General features: G+C 48.6%; 2 protein-coding genes across 5 annotated transcripts in view; both read right to left on the reverse strand.

Annotated features, from left to right (window-relative positions):
• SGK2 (serum/glucocorticoid regulated kinase 2) overlaps positions 1-4,980 on the reverse strand; it is a 41,205-nt gene extending 36,225 nt beyond the window's left edge. For all 3 annotated transcript variants that reach the window (XM_048820420.2, XM_048820423.2, XM_048820421.2), the window contains exon 1: positions 4,875-4,980. The gene's annotated coding sequence lies outside the window, so the exon portion shown is untranslated. The remainder of the gene's footprint in view (positions 1-4,874) is intronic.
• A 2,738-nt stretch (positions 4,981-7,718) lies between these two features.
• The window catches only part of L3MBTL1 (L3MBTL histone methyl-lysine binding protein 1), a 63,761-nt gene continuing 52,918 nt past the window's right edge, over positions 7,719-18,561 (reverse strand). For both annotated transcript variants that reach the window (XM_048820152.2, XM_048820151.2), the window contains exons 20-23: positions 18,026-18,072; positions 15,694-15,851; positions 14,596-14,658; positions 7,719-13,601 (exon numbers count right to left, since the gene is read on the reverse strand). In XM_048820152.2, the coding sequence (XP_048676109.1) occupies positions 13,467-13,601; positions 14,596-14,658; positions 15,694-15,851; positions 18,026-18,072 (403 nt within the window). In that variant the 3' untranslated portion in view covers positions 7,719-13,466. The remainder of the gene's footprint in view (positions 13,602-14,595; positions 14,659-15,693; positions 15,852-18,025; positions 18,073-18,561) is intronic.

Here is an 18,561-nt window from a genome sequence, read left to right on the forward strand (position 1 = left end):
CGCAAATGCACTGACTTCAGTGGGACTGCACCAAGGATCAGGCTGGCCCCGCTGTTTGTACGGCCCGGTTGAAATGAAAAGAATGGTGTAAGTTCAATGTACAATCAGTGAATCATGAGTAACTATTTTTGTGTATTGATTATAAGGACCGGTTCCCTTCTGTAGAGTCAGCCTGGAGCTGGGAACTGGCCACACTCCTGAAGGGGTAGCAGTTCCCTGAGGCAGCAGCCAGCCAGCCAGCCACAGAGGGCTGCTAACCTGCATGACTGAAAGGCTAGTGGACAGGTGTCTCTGCAACCTCCCTGCCTGGGAGCTGCCGGGTAAGAAAGAAGACCGCTCCCATCCATCGCCCTACTGGCTTTGTCCCCAGGTGCCCCTTTGTGCCAGCTAGGGGCTGGCCCATAGGGCAGACATAATGCCCAGGGCTTGGTCCTCTGTGCCTGGTGCATGGTCAACTCTGCCAGCTTGCGGCAAATTCCAGGGCAGAGTGGAGGTGAAGCAGGGCAGGCCGGGGGTCGGTAAGAAGTTTGAGCGGGTGTGGCGGGGGCAGACCAGCTTCCTGGCAGTGTTGTACTCTCACAAAGTCACACAGAGGCCCTTGAAGCAGTCCTAGCCTGTGCCGTGGGGCCGTGCTGGCCCCAACAGACACTGAATAGGCAAGGCATGAGCTGCCTCTCCTCTCTGGGTTAGCACCTTTGCCAGCCCAGGGGTGAACCTGTCTCTTAACTCAGAGCAATCGCTAGGGGCCGATCCAGCCCTTGGTCATGTTACAAAGTGCAGGCTACTGAATGGCATTGACCGTTTCATTTCCAGTGTGATGTACACACACAACTGGGCCACTCTGATCTTCGCTACAGTCTCACCAATTCAGTGCATTGCACCTGGGGTGAGTTAGGCCTATTAACTAATCAGATTAATTCAGAGGCTTTAATAGGTGCAGTCCTTTTGGTTTCAATGGGAATTACCTCCACTTACCCCAGGAGTGACTCTGGCCCCTGAGCTCCCATTTCCCAGCCCAGCATCAGGAAAGGCCCCATGATGGCACAAGGCCTAATAAGCAGGAGTGAGCTATAAACTGTGTCTTCACAGACAGGCTTTCTTGCTGAGGAATTATATTGTTTTTGCCATGCCTGCAGCAGCGAAGGTGAGAGAATGTGCTATGCCTTCTTCCCCTTTGATACCGACTTAATTGTCAGAAGAGGAACAAGGCTCTTTAATGATTAAACATTGCAATTAAATATTAAACAGCCAACTTCTTCTTCTGACATTAAGGCAGCAGCTGACCTAGATGAGAGTTGCTTTCAGCTTATGACACTGGGTCCCTCTTGTGCCCGGGCTATAAACCAGGCCAGGTTTCAGACAGCAGCTGCTAAGCACCCAGTGCCTTTTAAAGTGCCGTGTGACTCCATCCAAGCCAATGGTGTTGCCCTGATGTAACTGGTAGAGTGATTCTTAAAAGATTTTAAACCTCTCACCTTTCCCTGGTTCTTAAATGAACTGCATGTGGTATCAGTGAGCACTGGGACACAACTTTGGCACATACAAGAGTGAGCTCTGGACCCCCTGGGGCGTTTATCAACCACAACACATGGGTCTGCAATCAGCTGTTATTACCTCATAACACAGGGTGAGTATTTTGTCAGATTAAGTGCATATTTGGGAATTTGTATCTCTTTGCTGCTCCCTCATTAGACCCACATTTACTCCTGCTGTTGTATTCATTTGAGACCCCCTTGAAATGATTAGACCTGCCTAGCAGGTAAAGAGCCAGGAAGAGGTTAATTTGTAAGGATTGCCATCTGAGGCCATGTCTGTACTAGGAATGCTTACCTCTCTCCACTGCAAGACAGTTGGAGGCAACATCTGTTCCTATCCAAACCAGTCAAGCCCAACCCCTGCCCCCACACAGAGAAGTACTCACATACATAAACAACTCATACATTTTAAAGCAAGGTCAACATAGCTACTTTGGTGCGGGGTCTTTAAAAACCACACCCCTGACCAGCATAGCTCTGATGACCTAACTCCCAGTGTAGCCACAGCTATATCCATGGAAGAATGTTTTCACCAACGTAGCTACCAGTGTTCAGGCACAAGGTGTTCCTACATGGAAAAACCGCTTCCATCAGGGTCGGCTGCATCCACACGACAGGGTTATCTGGCATAGCTATGGCAACATGGCTATGTCGGTGTAGACTCTGTAGCGTACACATCCCCTGACACAGAAACAAGCACGTACACACTCACACACATCCGCTTCCAAATGTTGTGCACACTCCTTCAGAGGCTGTTTTATAGAGAACTGCAGTCTGTAGACATTCACTTATATAATAATAATAACCATCATCATTATAAATGTATCACAGTCTTGAGCGGAACGACACTGCCCACATGAACCAGAATGTACATGGTCCAAACAAGATTAATACACATTTCTTTAGCATACAAGATAAGTTACCTGCAGCCAGCCATGAAAAGATGACCTACAAATGCTTTATGCTCTTCTGGAAGATGCTCAGATACTACAGTGCTAAGGGTGGTACAAGAACCTATATATAATAGAATAGCAAGGTAATTTCTTAAAAATTGGATATTCCCTCTTTATGAGGAATAAGAATGATTGAGCAGATTTTTGTTGATGGGTGGGGATTTTTAAAGTATTATTTTCTATTTTGTTTTACCTTTAAAATATCAGGAATATCAAAAATCTGGTGCCCCCTGGTTTTTCCTGGAGGTCTCACATTAATAGTGGGAGATTTCTCAAACCTTAATTAAAGGAGTGCTGTTAATGTTTTCACAAAGACTTTCTTTCTTCCAAGTGTTTATTAGGTGTTTGGCTTAATGTTAATATTAACAAAAGTAAGCAAACAAAGAATTTTAAACAATCTGCCTCCCCCCTGCACAGTTGTTTGACCTTAATCAATAGCTTTCTATTTCTCTATAGGGTTTCAGGGTAAATAAGATCTGAACTGCTAATGTAAAATGCAGGAGATTTTCTAACAAAGGTTCCAGGCCTTCTTCATTCAGCAGAAAAATGTAAAATAGGGGCACCCAGCTGTAATGTCGTCGTCCTCCACCACCGCGTGGGACACCTTTTTAAATAACCTAACTCAAAGGGCCACTGCACAAGGCCAAAACTCCAGCTCAATCACAGTAATGAAGAAAAGGACCTAGGGGCAGCCTTTCAGCAGCACTCAGGACCTGATTTACAAGTGCTCAGCATCCACCATACAGACCAGATTTTCCAGAAGGGCTCAGCACCCTGAGGTTGCTACAATGCTACTTATGAGCAAATATTCAAAAAAGCTCACAGCACCCTATCTGCTAAAAACCTGGCCCCGTTGAGGGTGCTGAGCACGTCTCAAAATTCCAGCCGGGCCCACTCCCTTTCCTTTCTGCTAAACCCCAGGGTGCTTCTCACATGCAGCAGAGCAGACCTAGGGGATCTGCCATTTTACTGGCCACATCCCTTCCCCATGCTGCACGGGCGCCAACTCCTCCATCAGAGGAGAGGATGTTGGTCTGACTCTGCCCATTCTAACTCACAAGGCATGGGGAAGGATGTTTTAATCCCTCCCCACCCCCCAACACACACATACACACAAAGATCTGTCACTCTGGAAAGCAGCTAGTGATGGTTGCTGTCAGCAGGAGGATGCTGAGCTAGATGGACTGCGGGGCTGCTGCAGGCTGACGTTGTCCATGTTCCTATGTCTATAGGGATCAGTCTTGGGCTGACCAGTCTAGATTGGACCAAGCAATGCTTAAACTGTTGACGAAAGCCATTATCCCAAGTGCAGAGTAAGCCCCACTAGGGGTTAAACCCCCAACCCTGACAGCTTGCTGCCCTGCTGCTAGCTGTTGAAATAAAGTAGAATACTTGTGTCTGTCTGTGCTGCAATCCCCTGCTGTGCTTGATAACGTGTCCCCCTTATTCTCCAGTGGGCTGGTGTTGAACTCACTCATGGTGCCAGTGTTAGAATGAGGCTGTGCGGTTAAAATGGGAGGGCAGGGGTGTTGTTGAACTCCACTCACCCTGCACACACCAGCGGGACAACCAATTGAGCACCAGTTCCAGAGGGGCTGAGAGGGAGCCAGCTGAAAATCCTAGTGCAGACACAGCCCTGGCTGTCATGGCTTAAGGGCTTGGTTTTCTTGGCCCTGGCTGGTTTGGATTGCCCTGGGAGTTTAGCTTTGTATCCAGGTATCCCTGCCCTTTCTGGTTTTTAAATAGGAATTTACACATACTGTATAACATAAAATGCCTCTGGCTGCTTCTTATTGAAAATGGATGCTGGAAAAATCAGCTCTGAGGGGCAGACAAAACAATGAGGGTGATGGGGGGACATGACAGGAAACCGCTACTCTGAGCACATGGTGGCTCTTCCCTTCTGGGAGAGAGAACGCCCGACACCACTCTTCAAAGCAAGAGAAACCTTCCCTACCAAAGCAGCTTTTCCCACCTCTATTCAGTATTGCTGAGAGTTTGATCATTTTGAAGAGGGGAACAAGCATGCTTCTGAAATCAGCCTCTCCTGCCTGCTGCTGCCACCCCTGTAGCAACAAGTCTGTGCCCAAGAGCCAGCCCTCCCCAAAGTCAACTCTTCTCTGGCCCTAGATTCTGACACCCATAGGTGCTGTAGGTGCTTCAGCACTCCCTGGCTTGAAGTGGTTTCCATTATATACAGGGTTTACAGTTTGGTTCAATGGCTCTCAGCACCCCCTACTCTATAAATTGTTCCACCATGCCTGCTGACACCCCTGTATGGGATAGTCCATGATCGAGGACCAGGCTTCCCTCAAACCAGCTCCTTTCTGTGCCCCAGAATAAGGGACCACCAGGGAATAAATAAGTAGATAAACCAAAGTGTTACCTGCCAAAAGGAGACAGTCAAGCAGGCAGAGCTGTCCAGTCACGCAGCACTGGAGGAAGCCGAGTGTGCTAACTAGTACCAGTTGCATAAGGGTGTTATTTACCTCTCTGTGTTTTTGTTTTGGTGAGTTAGTCTGAAGGTCAAAGGAATATTCTCAAGGAGTGGCCTATGCCAGGAAGTAAATTATTACCCTGCCATTGCTCTGCGGGGACAAAGAGGTCCCGGAGAGCCACTCGGGGGGAGGGGAGGGGGTGTGTGAGGACAAATCTCCTGCTGAAGAATTAGAGGGCAGCTCATCACAGAGGAAAGAAGTGAAAAAGGTCTGAACAAAGTGCTTTGTTTTCTGAAGGCAGGTCACATGCTGGGCACAAGCTGAGGTAATTAGGCATGTGGCACCTGCTAAACGCTGGTCTCAGAGTAGCAGCCGTGTTAGTCTGTATTCGAAAAAAAGAAAAGGAGGACTTGTGGCACCTTAGAGACTAACCAATTTATTTGAGCTGTAGCTCACGAAAGCTTATGCTCAAATAAATTGGTTAGTCTCTAAGGTGCCACAAGTACTCCTTTTCTTTTTATGGAGATAAAGATACTCCTGAATGGGAGCGTAAAAGGCTTTCCCATCAGAAAGGTTGGTGTCTCCAGCTCCTGGCTGTATGTTACAATTACAGCTTGGCAGGAAATGACTTTCCCATGTCGGGAATATTTTGGAGATGTCAAAAAAAAGTTCCCATCTTGAATTGGGACAAAAATTGACATCACAGAAATTGTTGCAAAAATTCCATCCAGGTCAATCAAAACATTTTGCTTTGATCATGTTCAATACATTTTGTTTTGTTTTTGAAGTTGTTCCTTAAAAAACAAAACAAAACTAACATTTCAAAACAAAAAGTGGCTTCAACTAGAAAAAGTCCCCAAAACTTTTCTGCTTGAACATGTCAAAACAGGACTTTTCAACAACTTTGAAACTTTTTTCTCAAAAGTTAGACAAGTCAGGAGACTCATCAAAACCCATTTCGCAAACAGCTTAGGTTTAGATTAATCTGCTTTTTTTCAGAAAAAAAAAAAACGGTTAATCAAAAAACTCCCGACCAACTCTCGTTATAATCTGCTACAAGGACACAGTACTTTTTGGGGGCAGTATACAGCAGGGAGCCAACCAATTGAGGGACACCGGTTACAGCTGGGGAAGGCTGGACTTTGCAGCTAGTCCTAACTCTCTAATGCACTGAATCAAGGTGCTGGATCCCAGCACCCCGAACTCTGGGGCAGCTTAAGCCCCTCTCAGAGATGGACTGTACATGCTTTGTTCTACAAGGCTTGGAATCGGTCAGACTTGGCTGTATCCCCTGCTGCCACAGATTACTGGGGAATAGGAACTCTCCTCTGGTAAGAAGGCCGGATGCCAGAAGTTTTGCCTTCACAGAGCGAATCAGTGGTTGCCTTGGCCCTTAGGACACTGTTTAACCTTGCACAGATATTTCTGTCTGCGCCTTTTGAACATGGCAGCAGATGCTGGTATGCAAAGGAGATCTTATCATATCAGACAGCTCAGCAGTTGCTTAAAGATCTCTCATGCCCCACGCCTGTGCTGGGGGCATTAAGGGGCTGGTATGAATCATGGTATTGTGGCTTTGCAGGCAGAGTGGAATTTTCCACAGCCATGTGTCGACGCCCTGCCCCACCCTTCCTTCACAGCAGCTGAGGCACGACAAGAACTCTGGCCTGAAGGGGAAACACCCCCAGCTGGATGTTGGCGTTGAAGTTGTAGCCGTATCAGTCCCGGGATATTAGAGAGACAAGCAGACTCACAGGGTCAAACGGAGAAGGAGCCGTAGAGCTCACTGATGGGAGATGGGGGCTCCTCGGCAGCAGTGGGGTTTACAGTCTCTCCACCCAGACCTGCCTCTCCTTGGCCCTTTGGCAGTTGTGCCAACTACGGCATTCATGGCACCTCTGAGATTTCTGAGCTCATCCTGCTGGTCCAAGAAATCCCTCCCCAAACAATCCCAAGCCAAAAGCCTGAGGTGAGGCAAGGTAGGCTGAGAGCCTGCCCAGAAGCAAGAGCAACCAGGGGGCAGAGGGGTTGTGTAGCATTGCTTCCCCTCTGGCTCTGCTGCTGAGGAGACAGAGCCCTGAGCTACCAGCCCCTCTGGCTGTGCTACTGGAGGGGCAGGGGGATGGGGTCAGATGGGGAACTTCATTCCTCTCTGCTGCCTTTGTGGCCTGCTCCCTTTCTTGTCCTTGCACCATCTCATGGGCTCCCCTAGGCTTGGAGCACCCTTTCTCTCCTCGGGCATGGATCAGCCACCCCTCCTGTAGTCAAGCCTCCCCTTACCCTACAGGACTTCTGCACAGCCTTCCAGTGGGCATCTGCCCCAGCCAGAAATGGTGAAAAGAGACTCTGCCCCCCGTGGAGACCAATTCTGCTGTATTCCAATGGTGCAAATCCAGAGCGACTCCATGTCATTCAGTGCTATAACCGAGATCAGCCTCTGGCCCTGGACTTCATCTACCATTGTCCTTCATGTGGTATGTGCCTGGTCTTTGCACTCCTGGCCTAATTTTAATTGATGGCTGGGGCTGTGCATTAGTCTGTCTTAATCAGCACCTTGTGCAGTAAGAGGCAGCGTGGGCCAATAGACAGCATACTATGCTGAGAGTCAGGAGACCTGGCTTCTGATCCTAGCTCTGTTATATGACCTTGGGAAAATCACTTTTCCTCTTTAGCCTTGGTTTCCCTTTCTGCAAAATGGGGATAAAGACACTTACCTTCTTTTGTAGAGCACTTGGAGAGGTCTGACTGAAAAGAGCCAAACGTGGGCTAAGAATTAATAACCAGGCACCAGCTTTGTATAATTCCATCGCTCACATTGATTTATTGTATTTTAAAACACTGACAAAAACACATCACATCTTGATTTGTTTGTTTGTTAATCCTCTGTATACTCAGGACACAAAGTTCCAGAATAGCTGCACCAGCGACGACGAGAGTATTTCGTCATGAAAACACACACACACAAAGGTGCCAATCCCCCAAAAACAAAACCAGAAATTAAATGAGTGCAAAATGAATGAAAGTGCAAAAAAGCTTTGTTGTCATTCACACACCCCTTCCAAAACACAAGCCCCTTTCCCCCCAACCAAATAATAGCAAACCCCACTCCCCAAAATAAAGGGGGGGGGGCTGGGTAGAACCAGGCTGCAGCCTTCTACTAGTACCCTTTCCTTGGCACTGCGGGATAAACCGTCAGCCCAAGAAATTATGACAACAGGAAGAAGAAAAGCTAGCCAAGTAATGGCTTCCAAAGGCTCTCTCCTCCTCTTTTTGATTTCCGCCATTGCACTCAAGTCCAAAGGTTCTCCTTGAGTTCTCCTAGCTACCTAACCTCCTGGACAATTTGGATTTATTTTCTTTTTAAAAAGTGCTTGAAGTTGGTGCAGAAATAGCTTGGCTCTCATAGTTCTGGAAAGAAACAAAAGATGGGACACCCCATTCTCCCCCCCTCCCCCCCCGAGTTCTAAGCTAGTCTGTTCCCCCACCCCCAAAGTTTCTGACTTTAGCAAGATGCTGCCCCATTACCTGTGTGTGATTGGGAAGGAATAAATCCCAGCCTGACAGCTGACAGCTGCTCCTCCCAACCTCCTGATCTGCAGAACCACCACCCAACCCACCATCAAGAGACACCGCCACTCTTGGGAACAGACCTGAATTGGACATGGGACCGTGTTGCCTTACAGGGGCCTGATCCAAACCCCACTGAGGTCCACGGTCCCGTTTGCTCCAACCGGCCCTGCCTCAGGCTGTCCATGTGGTGATAGGCCCTCTGCTATCTCCAGGCTAGCCAAGGGAAGAGCGATGGGCTGTCTAGCTGACAGGCTGTCATTAAAGAACCGGGCATCAGACTTTCTGTCTGCCATGGGAATCTGGAAAAGGGGTCTGCTGCTCCCTTCTCCATCCCCTCACATGGAGGCAGGGGGGAGGGGGCGAGAATAAAGGAGGAAAAGGGATGGGAAGGAAATGGGGGAAAGAGACTGAGTGTCCCCAAAATCCTATAGTCAGCCCTGCTGACTTGGAGAGTTCCTCAGGACACTGGGCAGACACTTTCTGGACAGGACCAGAACAGCCCCCCCCTTCCCGGCCCATGTTCTACCAGGCTGCTCCAGAAGCGAGAGTTGCTCCCAGCGACACTTTGTATCTGGTAAAAGTCGTACAAATCCTAGAAGCGTGCGGACTGTGCTCTTCTCCTGTCCCACGGGCCTGGCTGCTGGGCTGGCATGGGGATTATGGGAATGAGAACCAGGGCAGGGGCCAACCTCACCGCCTGGCTGAGCTCACACATAATGCTGGCAGCCTTCCCAGGGCAGCAGAGTGTCACAATCACAGTCAACGTAGCTGTTGTCAGCACCAGATGACAACGGTCACTGGGGGCTATAACGTGAGAGGGGAATTTGCTGCCGTCACAGGGGTGAAGGACTGGCTGATTGTCCTACCTGGCCCCAGCAGATAATTCTGTGCCACCTCTGCCACACCAGGTCCCAGGCCCACCAACTTCCCTCTGCTTCCCTCAGGATGGGCAGGCATAGCCAGAGACTGCAACTCAGAAGTCCATTTGAGACATTTTTAGCTGCTCTAGCCTCCCACAAAAGGAGTGCTGAGAAGACTCCTGGGCCAAGCTCATCCCTAGTGAAACTCTACTGATTCAGAGAGTGCCACCCGTGAGAAATTTGGTCTGTTGGGAGGTTAAGGACTGAGACCCTCAGCGGGGGCTTTAGCTTTTCCTATGCATGGGCCTCAAGGCTCCCGCAGCTGGTGAAGCTTCTAACAAGTTTAAAACAGGGAGGAGATCTTGGCACGAACGCGCCGCAGAGGCTGACAGTGATTTTTAGGAGGCGTTCAAAACAGAGGATAAAGCTCCTCCTTCTCAGCCCTCCCATCGGGGTCAGGGAGAAAGCTGGGCAGGGAATGTTTTGCCCATCCAGTTTTTAAGATTTAAAAAAAAAAAAATTCCATTCTGCACTGGGACAAAACTGAGAGCTTTCAGAGCTTCTCAAAAAAGAGAGAGAGCCCCCGCCTCCAGAATAGGCCGTAGCCCCATAGCAAGGGCACTGAGCTGGGCTATCGGAGATCCAGGGTCAAGTCCATGTGTATCCTAGCAATGGAGGTTATAAGGAATTCTGGGGTCTCTCTCTGGTTTTGACCAGAAATTCCAGCCTGGACCTCCGGAACCTTCCCGCCAAAAGTTTAATCAGACCTGGTATGTTCCTGCCAAAAGTTTCAATTTTGTTGAGTCAACGTTTTCTGACAAAAAAACATCTAGACGATAATTCCCAACCAGTTCCAATCAGGGAAGGGCTGTCCTTCTGCCCCCACATCCAGCTGCTGCCACATGGCCAGCTGTTCACATCTCAAGAACCACATCCCTCCAGTGAAAAGAGCGTGCCACAAAAAACAGAGTTGGACAAACAGTAGAGGAAATAGCATCAATAGATTTTTCTCGCTCTCTCTCACATACACACACTGCTTTGGGTTTTTGTCTTTTTAAGAAAAAACGTTACAAGCTTTAACAGTACATAGCCCTTGGCCGTCTACAAAATCTGTATTTCTCTCACCCAGACCAATTCAGAAGCTTCATACCTCAAAGGTCAGGAAATAGTCAACCCAAGAGGGGAATGGACTCATGGCTGAGGCAGCAGCTAAGCGAGCGTGACATAAGAACGCTGTCATTAACACAGACACACACACACACAGACACACACTCTATCTCACTTCACATTTCCAGTGAGGATCATCTTCTTGGAGAGCTCTGACCCGAGAAAATCCCCCCTGAGAGACCATTCCTACAGGTGGGCATACCAGTCCAGTCCGGTCTGTGTCCCAGGTTACACTGCAAGGATGTAAGAAAGCAGTTCAGGTAAATCTCCTAGAAGCTGTATGAAAGGGTTGGATGGACACAGTTTGGCCCTGGAGCTCTCAGGTGGCTACAGCCTACAGTCTCAGCAGGAATCAGGAAGTTAGTTTCACAGGAGCCCAGAAATCCAGCTGAAAGTCTGTAAGGTGTCAGGTAGCCAGAGAACAGATCACCCAGTGTCTCAGTAATAGAACAGGAGATTTAATCTCATTGGCCATTGAGATTCTAGGGAGACAATCCTGGGTGGACATTTACAGCTCCTGTTCCCTTCAAAATGGGCCCACTTACTGGAACAGCTTCCACAGGAACCAATCACTCGATCTTTTGTTGTAGCTTCAAATGCAGAGCACAACTCAGGCATCTGACACTCCGTTCGAGTGCCCAACCCAGAGTGCCCCTCTGGCATTCAGCCAGCACAATGACTGCTTAGCTCACCTTTAGCTAAAAGACGAATGTAGTCACTTAGCAGGTTGAGATGGAGGTGATGAGAACAGGAGACTTCTTCCTTTCTTTCTCTGCAGTAGATGCTTCCTATAAAGACACTGACTGAGCCTTGTACGGGGATATAACGAGCTAATCAGGATACTTGCTTGAGTTCAGGATGAAGTTTGGAAATATGTCAGGGGAGGTTGATATGGAGAGTCCCAAAGTTGAAGCCATGTTTGTATCCCAAGGTCGCTCCTCATCTTCCTCTCCTCCCAACCAACAACAGCCCAGGAGAAGAGGTCCTCTTTGGATGTGGAGGCTGGTTTGGCACCATTTGCTAAGGATCAGGCTGCATCTATGGAAGAATTGGGTCCAGAGCCCACAACTCCTCTCCTCCCATTTTGCTTCTCCCCGCAGATGAACATATGGCAGCATTTGAACAGATGGAAGAAAATGAAAGGGAAGGAAAGAAAACTTGCGAAACACACCCAAACACTTACAAAAAAAACCCATAAATTGTGTAAAAATCTCTCATGAATAGCAAGCAGCAAACATTGGAATGGCAGGTCAAATGTGACCCCAAAGAGTCAATAATAAAAAGAGTCAAAATGCTGCATTTCCATGGGAAGCCTAGCATGAATTTGACCCATATGTACATGAAAGTGGACTTCATATGCCATGTTGCTATGAGACATGTTGCTGGTGCATATGGTAGGAGCTCTCATCCCTGTCTTCAATGACTGGGGAGAGGGGAGGGAAGCAAAGGAAAAGGTCGATTCCTTTAAGGAATTGCGGATCTTGGGAATGCAAATGTTTCTAACCTGACAGAGCGCGGTTTGGGGACTGTGGTCCCTCTGTCCAGCCTACACCTCTTCTGATTGGTCCTTCAGGAAGTTTTTACGTGGCTGGAGTAAAGGCAATTGGTCGCACGCCATCACACACCCTGCACTGACCTTTTCTTAGCCAATCCCAAGAGACTGTCTCGTTAATAACCAGCAGGTGATTGTCTTTTGAAAAAGCAGTTCGCAAGTCTTATCCTAGGGGGATGTGTGTCAAGTAGCTAAGGACAAAAATTTGGCCCACCTTGAATTTCTTACAGTTCGATGGTGAAGGGCTGCTAAGATCTGAAAATAAAAACCCCACCATTGAGACAGAAAGGAAAAGGCCATTCTACCTCTGCAGAGGATGTCTGTGCTGCAGAGCAGCCACCTATCCAGCAGAGTGGATACAACTTAACTGACTAGCCTTATTCCCAGAGCTGTGCTGACGTGGCTGGTATATTTATACTTAGGCTGTAAGCTCTTTGGGGCAGGGACCATTGTTGCATTCTGTGTTTGTACAGCCCCCTAGCGCAGTGGGGTCCTGGTCCATGACTTGGGCTCCTAGCTGCTACTGCAACACAAATAATAAATAGTAATAAAACACTGACTCCCCCAGCAGCAAAGAGATCTGCAGCATAAATAGCACTATGGACTCGTTCCCCATGAGAAACAGAAGGAAATGGAAGAAAATTCAAGTTGGCCTCATGGCAAAGGTGAACCAGGGCAGGGGCAAAGCAAAGTTACTGCCCAGCTTCAAAGGGAGAGTCACAAAAACTGGAGAGAAAACAAATGGAATGTTATCAAAAGCTACTTGAGAATGTCCCGTTGAAAGAGCATTAAATACCCACCCCCAACGCAGTGAAATATGCTGGGAAAATTCTCTTCAATTGCTAAGAAAAGGGAAAATGAGTCATTCCTCTAAAACGAGCATGTGTGTGCTCACGTATGTGAGAGAAGGGGTGTGTGCAGGCAGCTTATTTCTTATGAGATCACCAAAATTTCTGATCTTGGTTTCTTGAGCAGCACCACCATCCCTCAGCCCCCACACCTTCTCTCCGGTACCTCATCGGTCCTGAAACACACACACACACACATCATCCTATGGAACAGGGTCAGTCAGAAGCACTTGAAGGGCAGGGGGGTCATCCCATCTCAAATCCGCATTCTGTCCTTTTAAAAGCATCAGTGGGAGAGAGCACTGGTCAGCAGTACCCCGACTGGAGCTCCCCTGCCAGGCCGGAGGAGAAGTATAACAGGGCAGGGGAAGAGAAAGACAGAAAGAGATGGGTTTGGTGCAAGGACAGAGAAGGTGACTCAGAGAGAGAAGGAGCGTGCAGGATTTTACAACTGCTGCAGTGGGGAAGGTCTCTGCTCCAGTGAGCCAGACAGACAATTTGGCAGCTGCAGTGCTGAGGGCAGTCCCAGGCTGTGGGGCATGGTCACTTTAAGGTGTCGTCGGCATTTTTGAACATGAGGATGGCGTTGTAGATCTTGAGTGCTGGGCCCAGTTTGACGCTCATAATCTTGACGATGTCGGCCTGTGTCAGCAGAAGGAATGCCTCCCCGTCAATCATCTGCAGGAGAGATGTGGGTGGGTCCAGCATGTACACCATGCTCACGGGAAATCTGGATTCCAGAGCTGCCCATCCCCACTCCCACCCCTCAGGGCTGTGTGCTCAAACAAGAAGTATGCCCTTCAAAGCCCTTCATGCCCTTCAAAGGTGGCTCTTGGGATGGACTAGCTAGGGATGTTACAAGCACGGGACATATGATCCTGCCTCTTCTCAGTGAAAAGCCCAGCCTCCTCCCCAGCCACATCACACTAGGAGGCTGGTAAGTGGCAATGGAAAATGGTGCCACAGAAGGTAAAAATGCAGCCATCTACTAGACAGGGTGGGGTGCTTCTAGCAACAGAAGCATCCAGAGTCAACCGGCCCCAGCAGCTCTGCACAAGTGTCTGACTAATTCTCTCTGCCAACGAGTCTGGGTCAGACGTGCTCCGTGTGTGGGTCAAAATCTTTGCAACCACTGGAGCTGCAAACACAGCCTGGGATGTGGGACTCCAGCTGGGCACGTAATCCCCAGTAACAGAGATCCAGCAACAGGAACTGAGGGAGGGGGTGGTGGACCTGGGACTAAGCAGACCCATCGGCCTTTTGGGAGAAGGCTGCAGCACTGCCTACAGAGCAGCTCTGCTTCTGCTCCCCCACAGACCCCTTGGAGCTCTCCTACCCCAAGACCCCATTCACAGGGGACTAGACTTGCCCCATATGTGGAGTGTCACCAGATCTATCTATTGACTATATCTGAATAGATCCATGAGGTGCCTTATGTGCACGATAGTCAGACAGACGTCTGAGGTCACTATCAGTGGGTTCTGCTGCAATCGGCCGCTGGTGCTATCCCAAACAAATGCTCTCAAGGACTGTTGCTTTAACAGCAACAGGGCAGAGTCCCAAAGGCTGGTGGCAGGAAACCATGTAGGCAGCCTGTTCTCCCACCCCCCTCCAACTGCAAATGGGCTTCCTTTGTTCCCCTCACCGACGCACTGAGCCCCATTCCCCTTACCTCATCTTTGAAGAGTTTGGCTTGGTCCTCGCAACCTGTTAGCGTCTGAACAAAGCTAAAGACCTTCGGAAGAGACAAGGAGGGAAACACAGAACCAGGGAATTAGCCTGCCTGAAATTCCACCAGCAGAGCTCCCTTTTCAGGGTCTAAGAGGACATGCCACAGAGGTAGGAGTCTCCAGAATTCTGCATGCCCTGCTCCAGCCAAGATCTGCTGCTTTCTGTATAACTCATGGGTCGAACGGGATGCAAAGAACCTTTTATTCTAGCATACTTGAGTGGAGATGCCTGCTGTCCACAGAAAGGCAACACATGACAGCAGGTACCTCACAAATACACTCACGAAACAATGGGCCCTGGAGCATTTGGGGCCAAGGCCTTAGATCTCTGACAACAGAGCGCAATGCGAGGCAGCATGGTGAGAGCGTCCAAGAGTGGCTGGGTGGAGGAGTACGGCAGTGTTTATCAAAAGCAGCAGGCGTTAATAAGGAGCTCAGATAGAACTGTGTGTAGGAAGGGGTTGGGACTGACTCTTGGCTCTTTCTCTGCTGATTTGAGGTTTATGTTTCGACTTTAAGTTGTCACTTACCAAAAAGAAAAAGGAAAAAAAGAAAAAAACAAACTGATTTATTGGAAAATGTGTAATAAAATAAATAAGTAAATAGCTGGCTGCTGGCCATGTCCTTGCACAGCCTCAAGCGACAGGTTCTAGCCAAGCTGAAAACTGCTCATCACATGAGAAGAGCGGTACCTCTCAATCAGACCAGTGGCTGGGATGAGTGGGGGCAGCAAGACTGAGTCTGTGAGATGAGTGGTTCACAGGGAGCAGAGAGCTGGGAGGAATCGGAGGCTGCGGAACCTGTACAACTCCCACTGGCAACCCTCCCTGATTCCCTCCTGGGGGAAAAGGACACCCTCGCCGTCTCCTAACCCTGACACGAACCACAGCGCGTGAGCATGCCAGGGAGGGCCTGTGCACACAATGAGCCATGTGCACTGGGGGATCTGCACGTCTGCCTTTGGAAATCTGACCCTATATTTCTTTCATGTTGTTCTACATTTTTCTCTGCTTTATCAGCCCTCCCTGAAACCCCCTCACCTCATCAATGGTCCACTTGGCCACAGTAGCTGCTGTGATGCCAGCCACCCCTGGCAGGAGTTTGCAGTGTTGCTCCCAACAGAGGGACAGGGAGCGGTCAGGGTGAGCAGATAAGGCCGACATGAAGAGGGACTGGTGCATATTGTCCGAGGAAATAGCTGGCAAAGAAATTCAAAATGTTACACAAGGTGGAGGGCCAAGGAAATCCAGCCTCATCCTGAAGGTCCTACAATGCCTGAAAGAAGTGCTGAGGAGGCATCGGGGCTGAAGGCAGAAGCTGGAGGGGTTTCAGGTATCAGATAAGAACAGTTTGTGCTGTGCTAACTATTGCTAAACAGACGGCATTCTTCTCCGATACAGCAGAACCTCAACCGTGTCAGAATAAAGAGATATGATCAAGATTTCTATTGTGATGGTGTCTTTTTTATTAGAGAGACAAAGTGGATCAGATAATATCTTTTATTGGGCCAACTTCTGTTGGTGAAAGAAACAAATTTTTGAGCTTACACAGAGCTCTTCTTCAGGTCTGGGAAAGGTACCCGAAGCCTGAAGAAGAGCTCTGTGTAAGCTCAAAAGCTTGTTTCACCAACAGAAGTTGGTCCAATAAAAGATATTACCTGACCCACTTTGTCTTTCTAATATCCTGAGACCAGTATGGCTACAGTAGCACTGGAAATCTATCATGACATGATTGAGGTTACGCTGTATCAGAGAGAAAAAACTCTATTTAGCAATAGTTAATGCAGAACAAACTGCGCTTATTCAACTTGATCATGTCCCTCTATTACAAGAGGTACATATATTTTATAAGTACATATGTAAGGACAATTTATCTCTCTCTCTCTCTCTCTCTCTCTCCTTACTTGGGTTACCATTAGTTAAACTGAGAAGAATTTAAAGATCTGATTTACCTTTTGCATTTTACTTACAGTAGATTTGGGCTGTGACACTAGACTGGTCAGTTTCACTTTCTGTTTATACCTGGTGTCACTTTCTGCTTTTCCTGCACTAGCCCCTGGCTGTTGTGTTGTAGGTTCCCAGCATGAGGCAGGGGTATGTTTACATTCAAAAAGTTGGTTTCGTGAATTTTTTTTTGTTAATTATGAAAACCCTTCTGTTCAACAGTCCGTTTTGCAAACACCCACCCACCAACTTTCATTTCAAACCAAAGCTGAATTTCATGCCGAACTCTGTCCCTTTAATTTTTTACCAAGGTTGGTCTCTTCCCTCACTAAACGAGTTTACTAAGGACTTTCCTGAGTTCAGTGATCTCATTTGTTTCACTCATTCAGAATTCTGGAGGAGGGCTCTAGGCATGGCCATTGTCAGATCAGCTCTTGCTGTAAAAGCTGCTATTGTCCCCTAGTGGCCACTCAGCAGCTCATTCTGCTCACAGTGATAATGCACAAAGGGATGGCATGGAATTAGCTTGCAGGTTGTGGCATGAAAGATTAAAAAAACATTCCACTACATTTGGATATATTGGTCAGATGCTGAAATATCGGCAAACCCTCTGGTGGTAAGAGGGGGGATTGCAGGGCAGAAAGAGGGAAAGAAAAGAGCTGGACTGGGAATATATTCAAAGATGCCAGTAAGCATTCATGTCAGCCAACTACAGTGAAGGGGCACTGCTACAAGGTGCAGGGTTGCATTTTACAATCAGTATACATGCAGAAGGAGCCACATTCTTCATTGGTAGAAATCAGGGTAGCCCCACTGAAGTCATGGACAGCTATGTCCATTTACATCACCTGCGGACCTGGCCCCACATCCTGATCTTCACTTTGGTCTCTATTTCCAATCCCAGGGCTGTCCAGCCAAGGCACACCAGCCATTCCAAGGCCACCCCCACGGGTTCAGCACAGGATCCTTCCCAGTCTCTCCTGCTGACTTGGAATGAACATACTGCCTGGGCAAGTGCCTGGTTGGGAGCCCTGCAGAGCGAAGCTTTCTGCATCCACAGAACAGGGATAGCAGGAGCAGCCCCAGTGGCAGTGTCTCCAGACTGCTTTGCCAATGTGCCTTGCACAGCCCCGCCGCCTGGGCTCTAGCCATGAGGGTGGCTCATTCTTTGGCCTCTCAGCTGAGACTGCCAACAGTGCTGGATTTTTTGTTGTTGGTGATGCAACCTGCCCACCAGGAAATGGACCAGTGCTCACCAACTCATTGCACAGAGGCCACCAAAGAGCTTTCAGTGTTGAGGCTTGCTGCTGACCTGGGCCAATCTGGTGATATTGGGGTCAAAATCTTTCTAACCCCTTCCCAAGCCCTGGGGCCACCCTGACCCTCCCCACTCCATGAAAAGACAGCAGCATGGGGAAAAGCTGCTTACTTTGGAAGTCTTCCTGCTGGATCTTCCGATACTTTGGAGGTCGCCCTCTAGAAAGATGAGAGAGGATTTATTTGCAAGCTGTCTGCTTTACCATTTCAGAGGTGCTGTAGGAACCAGCGTGTGTTCATTAACTGAACCACCTGTCGGCACAGCGAGGACAGCACCGTCAAATGACCGACCGCAGTACAAATCCCCTAGCAGGTATCGAACCAAGGACTTCTAAGGCTATGTCTACACTTGTGATTATAACGGTTATATGTGCATTGTTGTGCCATAACCCGCTATTGTCCACATCTGAAGCAGGTTCCTGAAGGACAGTGTAGTGCAGGAAAGCTAACACGAATGGGGAGTCTGGGTATGTACATGACAGTGCTGTGGCATGGCCCCAGACCTGTTCTACAGCCCAGTGTGCACATGGACAAGGGGTGTGTACCAGGTCCACCAGCCCCATTCCCACCATGGATTGATACCTTTGCTGCTTCACCCTTTCCCAAATCTAAAGATCCCTAACTCCGTTGCCAGCGGTAGTAGCAACC

The sequence above is a fragment of the Caretta caretta genome, chromosome 13 (assembly GCF_965140235.1).
Source record: "Caretta caretta isolate rCarCar2 chromosome 13, rCarCar1.hap1, whole genome shotgun sequence".
Taxonomy (NCBI): Eukaryota; Metazoa; Chordata; order Testudines; family Cheloniidae; genus Caretta; species Caretta caretta.